We start from the raw sequence: 17,300 nt of genomic DNA, 5'->3' as shown, positions 1-17,300 counted from the left end.
AAGCAGGTTCCAGGCTCTGAGCTGTCAGCACAGAGCCTGATGCAGGGCTCAAACCCACAAACTGTGATATCATGACCTGAGCCGAAGTTGGACATTTAACCAACTGAGCTACCCAGGTGCCCCAATATGAGGTTCTACCTGGTTGTTTGTAACATGTAGGATGCTTGGGAAATTAAAATGTTATCACATCTTAAAAGGTCAGAACTCAAAATCGGCCTCTCTAGTCAGGCTTTCCTCTCACCGAAGCACTGCTTTGATGTGGAATTATTTAAGCAAAAACAATAATACTATTAAGGGATAATGTCTTCCTCAGGTTTTAGAGTCTGAGCTGTGAGGTTTAATTCTCTTTGTTTGATTTCAGGATCACCATCCATCTCAGCAGGGCCAAGGTGGGTTACATGGAATCTACCTAAGGGCCTTCTGCACAGGACTGGATTCAGTTTTGCAGCCTTATCGCCAAGCACTGCTTGATTTGGAACAAGAGGTGAGAGAGGAGATATGGGAACAATGTCTCTGGGACAGCAGATTAGGGCACATTCCTGAATTTGAAATACCCTTGGATGTGGTCAGATAGCTAAGAGAGAGCTGTTTTCTTCGTGGCTAGGGGGTAGAGTGTACTCTGTGATTGCCCAAGCCGTGATCAAAGTGGTGTGCAGATCATGGCAAAGGTATCAGAGCCCCTGTTTTTTCCTCACCTGAAAAATCAGAATTAATAATCCATAAACTATCAATTCTCCATAGCCTAAAATTAACACTGAGCCTATTCTCAGATTCCCATCTAGTTTTCAGAGATCAAATAGATTCGAGATGTCTCAATTGGAGCCTTAATCACAGTGTTTTTTGTTGCAGTTCCTGGCTGACCCTCATTTGTCCATATCACATGTCAATTACTCCTTGGATCAGGTATGCTTTCCAAATAACAAAATGCCGGGGCGCCTGGGTGGCTTGGTCGGTTAAGCGTCCGACTCCAGCTCAGGTCATGATCTCACTGTCTGTGAGCTCGAGCCCCACGTCGGGCTCTGTGCTGACAGCTCAAAGCCTGGAGCCTGTTTCAGATTCTGTGTCTCCCTCTCTCTCTGCCCCTCCCCTGTTCATGCTCTGTCTCTCTCTGTCTCAAAAATAAATAAATGTTAAAAAAACAAAAAAACAAAAAAAACAAATAACAAAATGCCTTGAAATCTGTTGATATTGTTAGAATACTCTAACTTACAGGGTTCATGGCTGGCTCATTCAGTGGAACATGTGACTCTTGATCTTGGGGTTGTGAGTGTGAGCCCCATATTGGGCAGAGGGATTACTTAACCATAAAAAAAATCTTAAACAAAAAATGAGGAATTAAAAAAATAATCTAACTTGGGGCTCCTGGGTAGCTCAGTCAGTTAAACATCCGGCTCTTGGTTTTGGCTCAGGTCATGATCTCACGGTTTGTGAGTTTGAGCCCTGTATCGGGCTCTGTGCTGACAATGCAGAGCCTGTTTGGGATTCTTTCTCCCTCTCTCTCTCTCTCTCTCTCTCTCTCTCTCTCTGCCCCTCCCCTGCTCTCTGTCTCTCTCTCAAAAATAGATAAATAAAAACTTAAAAAAAAAAATCTAACTTAAGACATTAAGACATTCCTTCTGGATTCAGAGCTATGCATTTTATATCTTGTATGCTTTCCTAGATCAGAGCTGTTTGGAAAGCTCCAAATTTAGTTAAAATCTAATATCTGATATTAACACTCTATGTTGACTTCAATACTAACAATTATGTTAGCCTCAGAAATAGAAACTGCTTCTATCTGCCATTCTCCCTTTGTAGCCAACCCCCATATCAGCTTGCCCTCAGATACTGAATCTTGGCTGTTCTGTGCTCTTGCCATCTTTATGTGATGTGGGACTATTTAGAAACAAAAGCATTTCCTGAGCCAGTTCTCATTAATTATTCTCCTAATTATTCTCCACTTTGCAGTTCCAGCTCCTTTTCCCCTCTGTCATGGTTGTGGTAGAACAAATTAAAAGTCAAAAGGTAAGAACTTTCCTTTTTTATCTTTGCTGTGGGAAGTGCCAGGGATATAGTCATAATTAATTTCACCTTACATTCTTTTTTGAGGACCATAATCTTTAGTAGTTTTTATTTATTTATTGTTTTTTTTTAATAATGTCTGCTTGGGTACCTTGCTAAATGCAAAAAATAAGCTGTCGCTCTGCCCTTAAGCACCTCCTGATCCAGAGGGTGGGGGTGATGTTAATAGATGTACCCTGGTAAGAGGATTCTGTCTGGTAAGAGAAAAATGCTAGGGGTGATATTTGAAAGTGAGAGCATTTTGCGTTAAGGATTTGGGATTGTTGGATATGGATCTTAAGAAGCAGAAAGTTAATCTTCAGAAAGAATAATACATTTAGGTTAGGGTGCTAATTCTTTTCTAAGAATTAGATCATTGGGTAAAACCCAGATGTTTCTTTTATTAAATACACCTATTACCACAAGTTTTTATTACATGCACTGAAAAGTCAGGGTCCCCAATACCAGAAGAATGTCTTTTCTGAGTGGAGTTAATAATTGAGGGATAAATGCTTTGAGATTTCACATTAGAAGAAGAATCTGCAAGTCCATAATTGGATGAGAAAAGACAAATGGATTAAATATGTTTAACCCTGTTTTGTTTTTAAAATGTTGTAATTGTGCCTTAGCTTATTAGGAGTCTTCACCTTGATAAATGTAACTAGCTAACTACTTAATTTACCAGGTTTCCTCTTCATTTTTTTTGCTTGATAAGTGTAGGAGTTTTCACTGTGCTGTGTTCATGAGGAGCCAGCAAAGCCAGTGAGGGAGGTGCTGTTTGGCCCTTCGAAGCTGATTACCCTCATCAATTAATATTCAGCTTTTATTGTGCACTTACTGTACACCAGGCACTATGCTAAGTGTTTCACGTACTTCATCACATTCAGTTTTCTAAGGGGTCAGGTAGGTTAGGGAATGTGCTTAGGGTCACATGGATGGTAGGAAATAGTAGAGCTGGGATCTAAACCCGGCTCTGACTCGAAAGACTATGCTCTTAACCACTCCACTAAACTGTCCCCCCACCCCGCCCCCTGGGTTGGAGAGGACCTTCTAGGTACATGGAGGTAGTGTAAGGGTTGCATGCTTAGCTGCACATCTCAGTTGACTTTCAGATTCCACTGACCACAGGAAGGAGAGTATAAACTGAGTAGGGGGGTTGGAGATGGGCAAACCTTCCTTCTTGCCAGGGTGGTGGTAGAGAAGCCAGTGTGTTCTGCCTCTACAGAGTTCAAACATGAGGTGGTCAAGAACATGGGCCGGGGTGAGAACTGGGATGATAGCAAACAGACACAAAGGGATTCTTTTAGAGTGATGGAAATGTTATAAAACTAGATTACGGCGATGGTTGTACACACTGTAAAATTTACTAAAAGTTGTTGAACGGTACACTTAATTCTGGGTGTATTTTATGGTATATAAATTATACCTCAATAAAGGAGTTTTAAAAAGAGAGACAGGGGCGCCTGGGTGGCGCAGTCGGTTAAGCGTCCGACTTCAGCCAGGTCACGATCTCAAGGTCCGTGAGTTCGAGCCCCTCGTCAGGCTCTGGGCTGATGGCTCGGAGCCTGGAGCCTGTTTCCGATTCTGTGTTTCCCTCTCTCTCTGCCCCTTCCCCGTTCATGCTCTGTCTCTCTCTGTCCCAAAAATAAATAAACGTTGAAAAAAAAAATTTAAAAAAAAAAAAAGAGAGAGAAGGACATAGAAAGAAGCAGCAGAGTTTTTTGAAAACTGTATACCTTAGAGCGTGAGTTAGGCCTTAATCTGAAATAAAGAGCTTTCTTCTTAGCTTGGAATTTTAACTCTGAATGATTCTGGTTTCTCTAGTGCAGTACTTTTCAAACTTCATTTTACATTAGAATCACCTGGAATAGATGGTTAAAACCACGTGGCTGGGCCCTACCACAGGGATTCTGATTCAGTAAGCCTGGAGTTGGTCCCAAGAATTTCCATTTCTTACAAACTCCCAGGTGCTGCTGCTGCTGCTGCTGGGGGCATATGGATGGGGTGGGGAAGAGTAAGTAGAGTGGAGGTCCATATTTTATAGAATAACTGTTGTGATACTGTGATCTATAATAAATATAGGGTGGCCCCTGGGTGGCTCAGTGGTTAAGTGTCAGACTCTTGATTTCCACTCAAGTCATGGTCTCACAGTCGTGAGACTGTCCCTCTGCCCCTTTCCTGCTAGTGCTCTTTCTCAAAAAATAAATAAATAAATAAATAAATATATATATATATATATATATATATATATATATATATATATATATATATATATTTCATCTTCATCCCCTTTCTGGCACATAGCTTCTAAAACCTTTGGCATTTCCTAAGTGGTAAGAATGATAAAGGTGTCTTGGTATTCATAATTAGCCACACCTGAGTCTATGGTAATTAAGTGACTTTTGGAAAGCACCTAAGGATTGGCTGGTTGCCAGGGGAAACAAGCATTTGATTGGAGGATTGGGACCTTCATACCCCTGACCTCTGCGGAGAGGAAAGGGGCTGGAGGTTGAGTTCAGTCGCTAGCAGTCAGTGATTTAATCAATTGTGCCCATGAAGTGAAGCCTCCATAAAAATCTGAAAAGGCTGGTTTCAGAGAACTTGTAGGTTGCTGAACCAGAACACTTCTGGCTACAATGCTGGGCCCACGCTCTACGGGGACAGAAGCTCCTTTGTTTGGAACCTCACACTATGCATCTCTTCGTCTGGCTGTTGATTCATATTTTTAGTATGCTTTTTAATAAACAGGTAATCTAGTGAGTAAACATTTTCTGAGTTCTGTGGGCCGCTCTAGCAAGCTAATGGAATCCAAGGAAAGGGTTGTGGGAACCTCTGATTTATCAGCCAGTCAGCCCTGGGCTTGAGATTGGTGTTAGAAGTGGAGGGGAGGTCTTGTGGGACTGACCCCTTCACCTGTGGAATTTGATGATGTTCTGGTAGTGTCAGAATTTAGTTGAATTGTAGGACACCCAGCCGGTGTTAAAGAATTGCTTTGTGGTGTTGGGAAAATCGCCCCTGCACACGTTGGAATTAGAGTCAAAATTAGAATTCTCTGTAGCTCTTTAGCCTCATTATCTGCTGGATTGTGCTCTCTGGATTGAATACTGAATATGAGTTTGTCCTATGCGAGCTGTTAAAATGGAATCCAGTTTGACAAGGTTGTATTTTGCACAGATTCATGGTTGTCAAATCCTGGAAACGGTATACAAACACAGCTGCGGAGGTTTGCCCCCTGTTCGAAGTGCACTAGAAAAGTAAGTCATGGCTTAATTGGGGGCAGGGGTGGGTGATCAAGTGACTTGACTTTGCACTTGTTTCATTTTCAGGTCATCTTAGGTTTCCCTCTGGGAAAAGTTAAGACCAGGATAGAAAAGACCCATGTATGATGGCTCAGAAACTGCAAAAAGAATGTTAGGAAGTGTTGAGGATCAAAGCTAGGATCTAGTCACCTAGATGACCTTGAAGCAGTGCTCTTTAATTTGGGGATATCATTATCCTTGGAGAATTTCCATTACATGTGTCAGATAATGTAGCTATACCTAAACCGTGTGTGTTTTGAGTAGCTGGCATTTTATATCAAGATCCTTAAAAATGTTTATAATCCCATTATGCCATTCTTAGGAATTTTATCCTAACACCTATTCAAAAGAAGAAAATAACCATATGCAGAAACATTCACTGGAATGTTGTCTGTTTTATCAGGACATTAGGAAACTACCAGCAGCAGAAGAAAGCTAAATAAAGGTATATTCACTTGATGGTCTATAAAGGTAAAATTAAAATTAAAAATACTATAAATACAAACACTGTCAAAATCTGCAAAAGGAAACTTCCCAGAACATGCTTCAGGGACTTAATTCTCTATTATTGGGCCTTTTTTTTTTCCTAATAAAAGAATTGTATTTTGATTGTAGAAAATACAGACCTGTAAAGAGAAGAAATAGATTTTCTAATCTTTGAGATACCCAATATAACTTTCACTGTATATTCTCTACGGTTTCTCTATACATATACATAGTTTTATGCATGGAATATAAAATCTTACATAGATCCTGTGATTAAGTGCATGTTTGTTATATATTTGCAGGACCAAATTTTATAGACCAAATACTCGAATGTACTAAATGTAAATTTTGATTTTTTAACTATTTTTTTTTAATGTTTATTTATTTTTGAGAGACAGAGACAAGCATGAGCGGGGGAGTGGCAGAGAGAGAAGGAGACACAGAATCCAAGGCAGGCTTCAGGCTCTGAGCTGTCAGCACAGAGCCTGATGCGGGGCTCGAACTCACAAACCGTGAAATCCTGACCTGAGCCAAAGTAGGAAGCTTAACTGACTGAGCCACCCAGGCACCCCCCTCCACCTGATTTGATTTTTTAATGATAGATTCCATTCAGTTAGCTTATTATAAATAGCAGACTCAAGCTCTTCTCATTTCTCCCCAAGTTATTTTGAAATTTTTCAGATCTACAGACATTTGAAAGAACAGTATAGTAAACACTGTATATCCTTCAGTTTCACCAGTTGTTAACATTTGGCCACATTTGATTTCTTTTTCTTTTTCCCCTCTGTATGGACTGTGAAATATATATATGTAAATATATATAAACATACACACATGCACACCATGTGTGCTAAATCATTTGAGAGTAATCACAGATACAATGCTTAACTTGTAAATACTTCAGCTTGTATCTCTTTAGAAAAAAGGCTTATATAACTTCAATTGGTTTATATAACCTCAATACCATATTATAGCCAAAAAAAGTTAATGTTAATTCAACAATATATTATCCAAAAATAAATCTGAATTTCTCCAGTTGTCACCCAAAAGTCTTTTACCCTTGTTCTTTTTTGCACTCCCGGATGGAGTCTGCCTTTTCCTGTGGCTTTTTGCAGCCACCTCTTTTTAGTCCCCTTTAATTTGGAGCAGTGCCCTTCCTTGCCTTTTTAATCTTTTGATGACATTGACATTTTAAGAGTCCTAACCAGTCCATTTTACAGGCACATTTTCAGGGTGCCTGGGTGGCTCATTCAGTTAAGCGTCCAACTTCAGCTCAGGTCATGATCTCACAGCTCATGAGTTCAAGCCCTGCATCGGGCCCTCTGCTGATGGTGCAGAGCCTGCTTTGGATTCTCAGTCTCCCTCTTTACTTCTCTGTCCCTCCCCCATTCACACACTTTCACTCACTCTTTCTCTCAAAAATAAGTAAACATTAAAAAAAAAAAACACAGGCACATTTTCCTCTTTGTAACTAAGATGTTATCTGGGGAGTGATCCTTTAAGACCATGAGAATGTCCCATTCTCCAACAACCTTTCTGCGTCTTGAAGGATTATAGGATTGTAGGAGATATACCTAGGAGATATACCTGCCTCTCGCATAGTGCATCTACTCTCCATATGTGACTCCAACAAAAATAAAACAAATTTAATACTGTGTTAGCCAGATTCTTATAAGCACATTTAATTTTAACAAGAATCCTTAGTTTTGGAACTCCTCCACACAAAAGGAGGAAAGAAAATGTGCCTCTTCTAAAAACCCAGCAGAACACTTACTGAACATTCAGACTTCAGCATGTAGGCTACAAGTGTGGAAATTTAATCGCTGAGTTCATCCACAAACATTTAAATTAAAATAGCACAATTATTTTTAGCCTAATTGGTCATTTCCCTTCTGAGTCATCAGACCTCTGTTTGTCCTGTCACAGTTTAGAGCATGGTCTCCATGCAGCTGTAGGCTTCAGTGTCTGCGAAGTGGACTTCTAAGGCTCCTGCTTTTCTCTCCACTCAGGATCCTGGCCGTGTGTCATGGGGTCATGTATAAGCAGCTCTCAGCCTGGATGCTCCATGGACTCCTCCTGGACCAGCACGAAGAGTTCTTTATCAAACAGGGTCCTTCTTCTGGGAATGTCAGTGCCCAGCCAGAAGAGGACGAGGAGGATCTGGGCATTGGGGGACTGACAGGAAAACAGTTGAGAGAACTCCAGGACTTGGTGAGAACGTGGCAAGAAGTCTGGCGTACTCCTGCCCAAGTCAGAGAAGTTGTCAGCTAGATGACCTTTTGGTGATTTCTACCCTTCTCCCCAGCTCATCAGAATCGAAGCACCTTTCAGAAATTCTTTAGACACAAACACTTGAACTTGGCTTTACCTTAACTGCATTCTTTAAAAATTTTTTTTTTTTAACGTTTTATTTATTTTTGAGACAGAGAGAGACAGAGAGAGACAGGGGGAGGGGCAGAGAGAGAGGGAGACACAGAATCGGAAACAGGCTCCAGGCTCTGAGCCATCAGCCCAGAGCCCGATGCGGGGCTTGAACTCACGGACCGCGAGATCGTGACCTGGCTGAAGTCGGATGCTTAACCGACTGCGCCACCCAGGCGCCCCTTAACTGCATTCTTAATACCTAACTTAATGGGAGACTACAAAATAGAAAATATATTTGTGAGATTCCTTTGTTTCCCCTTGTCCTAGTATATGCATTTATGAGGTTAATGAGTCTTTTCAGGTAGTCATGTGGTTATCCTACAGCGTTTAAGTGCAGCTTAGAGTTTCCATTAGAGTACCAAAAGTCCTATATTGTCTTTATTCATCCATCGATCTATTTATTCATTCGTTTATCCTGCTACAGCATTTTATTGAATGCCTGTTGTAGGCCAGGCACTGTTCTAGGAGAGTTACTGGGTGTTTAACTGAGTAGATGAATAAAAGGTAACAGACCCTATACTCAAGGAGCTTATTGTTTAGTGGAAGACCTAGAAAAATAAACAGTGACATTAAAGTGTACAAAGTGCTCTGGAAAGAGCAAGTATGGGTATTCTCAGAACTTAGAGTAGCTAGAGAAGGCTTTTCAGTGGAATGTATGTCTAAATTGCAAAGAGTTTGGAAGGAGAGGTTAAGAAACGTTCTAGGCAGAGGGAAGGATGTGTACAAAGTACAGAGACCATGAAAGACCTGGCTTATTTGAGGAACCAGTAGTAATACAATTGAAATGGTCAAGTAAAGGCTGAAATACAAAGTACAAGGGACAATGGAGGGGAGGGGGAAGTAGTAATCGATGAAACTGTTGAGGTAAGATCATGAAAGCCCTTGTCATCAATGGGAAGGTATTTAGACTTGAACCTCAAAAGAGCTTGGAGTCAGTGAAGAATTTTCAGCAAGAGGTCAACACAATGAGACTTTATGATAGATGACTCTGGACACTGTGTGGGGAAATTGTTTTTTAAAAAATCAAGGGTCGCCTGGGTGGCTCAGTCCTTTGAGCATCCAACTCTTGATCTCAGCTCAGGTCATGATCTCATGGTTTATGAAATCAAGCCCTGCATCAGGGTCTGCGCTGATCGTGCAGAGCCTGCTTGGGATTCTCTCCCTCCCTCTCTCTCTGCCCCTCCCCTGCTCATGCTCTTTCTCTCTCACTCTCTCTCTCTTTCTGTGTAAATAAATAAACATTAAAAAAAATTAAGACTAGCAGCAGGGAGGTCAGTTAGGAGAATGTTGGGGACACTCAAGTGAAAGATAATAGTGGCCTAAACTGAGGGTAGTAACAGTAAATATGGAAAAGAATAGAGAGTCTTGAGAGAGACTTAGCAGGTGGAATGGGTAGGCTTTAGTGTTTGGGTAGGAGTCCAGAAGGAAGAGTCAAGAATGATACCTAAGTTTCTGCCTTCAGTGGCTAGGCAGGCAGAGATGATAAGGAATGTATATGGCAAATACCGGGGGAAAGAAGATGGTTCCAGTATTGGACATGTTGAGTTTGAGGTATTGCAGGAAATGTTCAGTGGGCTGAGCCTGGAGCTCATGAGAACAGTCTAGCTTGAAGATAAAGATTACAGAGTCATCAGCATATAGACGTTTTTAACCTGGGGCCCCTGGGTGGCTTCAGGAGGTTCTGTGAAATGTATGTTTGTATAATGCTATGTTCCATAGCGTTTATAATGCAGAGTCCTATGATGTAAAAAGACTAGAAATACCTGTTATAATGATCAATTCAGTGACAGAAGAAGATGTGATTGTCTAAGAAGAGTGAGGAGAACAAGAGGAAAAGAGAGTCTGGGCAGTCCCCTGAGGACTGCCAGCACTGGAGCACAAACCAGAAAGGGTAAACAACAGAGTTCAAAGTCAGGATTGTGGAGCCCAGAGTTCCTGCTGGGAGCTGGAGGATAAGGATCAAATCCAAAGCAAGTCTGTGTGTGTCAGAGTTAGCTGGAGAGCTTATTAAAACACTGATGGATGTCTAGGCCTCATATGCCAGGCTGTCCTAGATCTGGGGAAGGGCTTGAAAATTTGCATTTCTAACAGAGTTTCCAAATAACAAGTTTCCAGCTGATGCTGCTGGACCACGAGCTACAGTTGGAGAACCACTTGGCTAAATGACTTGGGTTACATACTAGTAAAGAGCTGAGGGGTGCCTGAGTGGCTCAGTCTGTTAAGCATCCGACTTTGGCTCAGGTCATGATTTCACGGTTCATGTGTTCGACTCCCATGTTGGGCTCTGTGCTGACAGCTCAGAGGCTGGAGCCTGCTTCAGATTCTGTGTCTTCCTCTCTCTCTCTCTCTCTCTCTCTGTCCCTGGCCCCCCTCTCTCTGTCAAAAATAAACATTAAAAAAAAAAAAAAAAAAAAAGAGGTGGGCAGAGCAAGCATATGTACAAGACGATAAAGTCCCTACAGGTAAGGAAGCAGAATTCCTGACATACCACACAGGGTTTTACGTAGTAAAGGCAGAGTGAGGACTAAAATCCTAACGTTAAAAACAACCACAGTGATTTCCACCATGTTCTCTCACTATCTGAAAATGGAAATGTATTCATCTCTCTAGTAGTAATTTAGGCATTCAGATTTAGGCATTCAGACTTCATTTTAAAGTCCTTCTAGAAAATATAAGTCATGGGTTGGGAGAATTAGTGATGTTTTCTTGCTTTCCTCTTCTTCATACATCATGTCTGCTACGGATTATTTCCTGGAGTAGCGCCTGATAGAGGAAGAGAACATGCTGGCACCATCTCTAAAACAGTTTTCCCTACGAGTGGAGATTTTGCCATCCTACATTCCAGTGAGGGTTGCTGAAAAAATCCTGTTTGTTGGAGAGTCTGTCCAGATGTTTGAAAACCAAAATGTAAACCTGACTAGGAAAGGTAAGACTCTCATTGGCTAATATACCATCTTCACAGGCCCTTTTTCATATTGCGTGGCCCCAAAGAATGCTCGGTCAGAGTGAGTGGCTGGTAAAGTTTAGGTACCGAGTTTGCAGCACAACCATTATAGGCTTACTTGAGAAGCGTCTGACCGGATTGTAAATCCTTGCCTGTCCTGCCGCTCTCTGCCTTCCTTTAAAGGTGCCTTCCTGTTTTGCAGGATCCATTTTGAAGAACCAGGAGGACACCTTTGCTGCAGAACTTCATCGGCTCAAGCAGCAGCCACTCTTCAGCCTGGTGGACTTCGAGCAGGTGGTGGATCGTATTCGTAGTACTGTGGCTGAGGTTTGTATTTCACAGTATATTTGCTTAGCGAGAAAACAGACTAGTTCCCCACAAACTGAGTACTTTCGTTGCTTCTTGATGTGATTAGAACTCAGCTTGGAGGGAATTGTTTGAGAGAGTTGAAGGGCAAGAAGTTTTTTTTTTTTTTTTTTTAATGTTTGTTTATTTTTGAGAGAGAGACACAGAGCATGAATGGGGGAGGGGCAGAGAGAGAGGGAGACACAGAATCCGAAGCAGGCTCCAGGCTCTGAGCTGTCAGCACAGAGCCCGACGCGGGGCTTGAACTCACAAACCGTGAGATCATGACCTGAGCCAAAGTTGGACACTTAACCAACTGAGCCACCTGGGCACCCCAAGAAGTTTTTAATGATAGAGGCAGAGCTTCTTTAGTCTTTTCACACCCAACAGGAGTTCGCTAGTTAACTGCTTAAATTGAATAAAGAGAGGGCTCACTTTCAATTTCAGACAGCATTTGGAATCTGTCAATATAGTTGGCAGGAACTGCAAAGAATCAAATGATTCTGGGTAAATTTAGCATCTCACTTACATTTTAGATGGCTTTACTGCTAACTCTTTCATTTATGGATATAATGATCTTATGAGGAATGCAGAACAAGTATTATTTTTCCATTTTTATAAGCAAATGAACTAGAAAGCTAACTTGTCCAGTGTTGCACAGTAAGTAACAAAGGTGACATCAGAAACAGGTCTTGTGACTCCTATTTAGTGTTCTTTTTTTTTTTTTTTTAATGTTTATCTTTGAGAGCGAGAGAGAGCATGAGTCGGGAAGGGACAGAGAGAGGGAGACACAAAATCTGAAGCAGGCTCTAGGCTCTGAGCTGCCAGCACAGAGCTCAATGCAGAGCTTGAACTCACGGATTGCAAGATCATGACCTGAGCTAAAGTCGGCCACTTAACTGACTGAGCCACCCAGGCATCCCCTACTTCATGGTTCTTAAGTAAATTGTGCTTCATCCACCATCTTAAATTGTGACCAATGATTTTTCAAATGGGCATCTGTTCTGTGGCTTAAAATAAAATTTGGCTCCCAGGTGTGTGATAATGTGAAATGAGATCTTTAGTCAGACAACTGTTTTGTTTGCTATATTAGTGGTTTTCAAGTTTGGCTGTGCATAGAACTGCTTTGGAAAATCTTAAAACATGGATCTGTATCAAATCCTCACCTCCAGAGCTGCTGACTTAGAGATCTACATCGAGAGGGAGGGAGTAGGTAATAGTATGGATACCATCCAACTAGACAGCCAACCAGCAAACCACTGCAGGTGATTGTGAAGTGTACCCGGTGCGCTACGGTATCTAGAACTGCTAAGAAGTTTAGCATCAGATATCCTCACATTGGAAACATAGTAATCAATCATGAATATGATTTCCTTTCCCAGTCACTATCTCAAAAATTCAGGGCATGGGAGACAGAGCTATGATGTAGACAGAATATTAGATCTTAAGATATCACTTCATTTGATTCTTTGTGGGCAACTAAAGATCTACATGCTTCTGTCCCTTTATAATTTCAAGGTATTGCCCCTCCTCAATCTGTAACTAGAGCAGCTCTAGTCTAAGGGACACTTTATTTTATTAAATCTATTTCTGTTCTCTTATTATTCTTGTGATAACTCTGGAATTAATTCATGAAGGAAAGTAAAACCTTAATAATACAAGATTTCAAAAATGGTTTTTTCTTGTGAAAGTCTGAAATGCAGATACTGCTAGACATTACATTTCCAGTTTGTAAAAAATGATAGACAAAGAACTGAAGTTCAGACTCTTTGAAGTCTTTTAGAATTGTAGCTAATAGGCTTTTTTGTAAGGTATTACCTTAATAATAACAATTTATAGTAATGAAAATAGTTTCCTTTTTAGAAGGAAAAAGGGGGGAATGTCTCACAAATACTTATCATACTCGTCCCTTTTTTTTCTTCTTTCCTTCTTGATTTTTTTAGAAAGTATACACACTATATGAATTTATTTATATAAAGTTCAAAAACAGTTAATACAAAATTTAATGTAAATGTTCAAGTGCAGAACTAATCTGTTGTTAGATGTCAGGATCGTGTCTGACCTTGATCAATGGGAAGGGTAGGAATAGGGTTCTCAGGGTGCTGCTTATAGAGATGTGTTCAGTTTGTGAAAATTCTCTGAGCTGTAAACTTCTGATTTGTGTGCTTTTCTGTATGTAGTTTTAGTACTTCAGTGAAAAGATTTTTAAAATTAATTCCTACCCTTGTAATGGTTTGTTATTTTAATTTTTTAGTTAGCTACAGTTTTTATGTAGAGAAGTGGCAGTATTGATTTTTGTGCATGGATCTTCTGCCTGACCTCTTAAAGTCTTTTTTTAGTTCTCATAGTTTGTTCATTTTTCTGAGTAATGATTGTATCGTTTGCAAGTAAGATTTACTTCCAATTTTAGGCTTTTGCTTTTGTTTTTTTTTCTTACAGTCTTGGATTTCTAATACTACATTAAACAGCTGGAGTGGTAGTTGATACAAACTGTGTGGAGGCAATGCTAGTAAGAGGCGATGATGAGCATTTTTGATATGTTGGCTCTTAAACGTCATGTACCTACAATTTCTTTGTTACTCCAATGTTTGCTGAGGGCCTTTGGCACATAAGTTTATCATGTTAAAAAAAAAAAAAAAAACTTCTTCCTAGTTTGCTATGAGTTTTTATCATAAATAGATGATGAATTTTATCAACTGCATTTTCTATGTCAATTATGGTGGTTTCTTGCTTGGAGTTCTTTTTCTCCTTTAGGCTACTCATATGGTAAATTGTGGATTAGGTTTTCAGATGTTGAATCTTCCTGAGATAAACTGTACTTGAACATTTTATTTTTTTAATACACTGTTGGATTTGGTTAGCCAGTACAGTACTTGGAATTTTTGCATCTATGTTTACTAGTGAAATTAGACTATTCCTGTTTTGTTCTCATGTGGTTGTGGAATAAAGACTAGAAACCTCATGAAATGAGCGAGGCGTCTATCACTCTTTTCTATTTTCTAGAACAATTAATAGAAGACAGGAGTTATTACCGAAAGTTGGATTGAACTTACCTGAAAGATTATCTAAGCTAGTTGTTCAAGGGGAAATCTTTACCAATTCAGTGTATTTAAATCTATGTTAATCTGTTCAAGATCATTATTTGTCATACTAATCTTGGTATTTTCTACTTTTCTAGGAAGACCCATTTCATCTAGATTTAATTTTTTAGAAAATCTGTGTTTAACTATATGTTTTATTTTGTATTTTCTTTTAATCTTTTACTGTTGAGTCTTGCTAATCTTTTCGAAGAACCAGCTTGTGTTTTTATTACCTTCTTTTCCCCTCTGTTTCATTGATATCTGCCTTTATTTTTTTTTTCTTGGTTTCTTGTTTTTGTTTTTGTTTTCTGTTACTACCAATTTCCAGGGTTGAAAACTTGACTTTTCTATTTGTAACCCTTATATCCTAGGTAATCTATATAAAGCTTTCCATATTGCTTTGACTGTGTCTCACAACTTTTTTGCATGGAGTATATACATTAACATCCTTTTCTAAATAATTTTTTTTAATTTTTTTAATGTTTATTTATTTTTGAGAGAGAAAGAGAGACAGACAAAGCATGAACGAGGGAAGGGCAGAGAGGGAGAAATAGAACTTGAAGCAGGCTCCAGGATCTGAGCTGTCAGCACAGAGCCCGACGTGGGGTTTGAACCCACGAACTGCAAGATCATGACCTGAGCTGAAGTCGGACGCTTAACCGACTGAGCCACACAGGCTCCCCTAAATAATTGTTTTATTTATTTTGAGAAGAATATGGAATGCTTCATGAATTTGTGTGTCATCCTTGCACAGGGGCCATGCTATTCTTCTCTATCATTCCAATTTTAGTGTATGTGCTGCTGAAGCGAGCACTCTTCAGTAATTTCTGATTTTCTTTTTAACCCCAGGAATTTATTAAGCTTTGATTTTTATTGCAGTACAGTTGGAAAACATAGTCTGTAGATTGGTCCTTCGGAGTTGAATGAGGCTTCCTTTATGGATTGACGTAGGGCCCGTTTTTTGTTTTTAGGTTTTAGTTCTGCATGTGCTCAGCAAGTGTATAGTCTGTGAGTCTAGAGTTCTCTGCATGTTCTAATGCCTCATTTCCAGGCTATATGTTAGGTGTGTGCCTATTTCTGATGAATATATATTTATTTATTGTTTTTCCTTTTATGTATAGATTACTCTTTATCACTTATGATATATATTTATATAAAGTATATATATATGTATGTTGTTTTTTTTTTTTTAAGTAGGTGCCACGCCTAGTGTGGGAGACCAACTCATGGCCCTGAGGTGCCAAGACCTGAGCTGAAATCAAGAATTAGGAGCTTAACCAACTAAGCCACCCAGGCTCCCCTTAAATATATTTTTTTTTACTTAAATTCTATTTTATTAGTTAAGATCATTACCCAGCTTTCATTAGTTACCTCATATCTTCTTCCATCCTTTATTTTCAACACTTTTTACCCTCCTTTCTCCCAAGCAGCCACTGAACTACTTTCTATCATTATAGACTAGTTTGCATTTTCTAGAATTTATAAAAGTGGAGTCAAACAATAGGTACTCTTTTGGGGGAAGAGGTGGGTCAGGCTGCTTTTCTCGTGATTATTTTGAGATTAATCCATGTTGCATGTATCACTAGTTTCATTTCTTTTTTTTTTCAATGTTTATTTGTTTTGAGAGACAATGTGTGTGACCGAGTCGGGGAAGGACAGAGAGGGAGAGAGAGAATCCCAAGTCAGGGCTTGAACGCACAAACCTGGAGTTCATGACCTGAGCCGAATTCAAGAGTTGGGCACTTAACCAACTGAGACACCTAGGTGCCCTTGTACAAAATCATTCTTTTTAGAAGCTTTCATTGGAATGGAATTTTATCCCTGTTTTATATATTTTTTTCACAGCATCTCTGGAAGCTGATGGTAGAAGAGTCAGATTTACTGGGTCAGCTGAAGGTAATAGTTTAGCTGTCTTTTAACTCTTGAAATGATGCTGGTGGGCAGTGACTCATTCTTAGGCTGTCTGACGAGCACTGGTGGCCTGTACCTAGACTTCCTGAGTGGCCTCACATGTTCTCATCCAAGAACACAAACTCTACCTAATTTTACAAATGTCTAGAGTATAAAGGTTTGGGTGTTTATTTTCTTCTGGCATAATATTGTGTTGTCATTGAATAAATGATACAGAAGACACACCCATTGTCCTGCCTTGAGGAATTGCTAAGTATGCCCCTTTGACATGTCAACAGCCTGTATCCTTTTTAGGTTGGGCTTAACTGATGAGATTGGAAATTTTCTGTGTAATTAGGCTAGTGAGGAGCTCCTGGCCATGCTGCATTACTGGATTGTAAATTGAAATTCTTTCCACAGATCATCAAAGACTTTTACCTTCTGGGACGCGGAGAACTGTTTCAGGCCTTCATTGACACAGCTCAACACATGTTAAAAACACCACCCACTGCAGTAACTGAACATGGTGATTGCCCTGTGGGCCTGAGAATGACCACTGTACTGAAATTGCTGCTAAACTGTTTAGTTTGTTCCACATAAGAGCAGCCTGGCGAGTTGCGGAGCCATGTTTCCAAAGGCGGAAGGCCTTTCAGGTGGGCTGTACATGGAGGTCATTGGAAGTAGCCTCTTGACCCTTCCTGGAAGAGTGGGTACAAATCAGGTATTTTATCAGATTATAGTCCTACCTTCCTTATGGGGCATATCAGGACTTAATGCCACATGTATTAGAAA

General features: G+C 40.0%; 1 protein-coding gene and 1 non-coding gene across 3 annotated transcripts in view; one reads left to right on the top strand and one right to left on the bottom strand.

The window, feature by feature from the left end:
- TUBGCP4 (tubulin gamma complex associated protein 4) overlaps positions 1–17,300 on the top strand; it is a 35,782-nt gene that overhangs the window by 8,893 nt on the left and 9,589 nt on the right. For both annotated transcript variants that reach the window (XR_006293032.1, XM_043554090.1), the window contains exons 3-11: positions 362–484; positions 850–903; positions 1,948–2,004; positions 5,215–5,294; positions 7,835–8,036; positions 11,010–11,175; positions 11,396–11,520; positions 16,464–16,514; positions 16,929–17,034. Coding sequence is in view for 1 of the 2 variants with exons in the window: in XM_043554090.1 (XP_043410025.1) it covers positions 362–484; positions 850–903; positions 1,948–2,004; positions 5,215–5,294; positions 7,835–8,036; positions 11,010–11,175; positions 11,396–11,520; positions 16,464–16,514; positions 16,929–17,034 (964 nt within the window). In the remaining variant the exon portion in view is untranslated. The remainder of the gene's footprint in view (positions 1–361; positions 485–849; positions 904–1,947; positions 2,005–5,214; positions 5,295–7,834; positions 8,037–11,009; positions 11,176–11,395; positions 11,521–16,463; positions 16,515–16,928; positions 17,035–17,300) is intronic.
- Positions 15,328–15,432, bottom strand: LOC122469687. The gene has a single exon (XR_006293582.1). It is a non-coding gene; the product is annotated as a U6 spliceosomal RNA (small nuclear RNA).

Source organism: Prionailurus bengalensis, chromosome B3 (assembly GCF_016509475.1).
Source record: "Prionailurus bengalensis isolate Pbe53 chromosome B3, Fcat_Pben_1.1_paternal_pri, whole genome shotgun sequence".
NCBI classification, from domain to species: Eukaryota; Metazoa; Chordata; class Mammalia; order Carnivora; family Felidae; genus Prionailurus; species Prionailurus bengalensis.
This window is presented reverse-complemented; position numbering and strand designations above follow the sequence as displayed.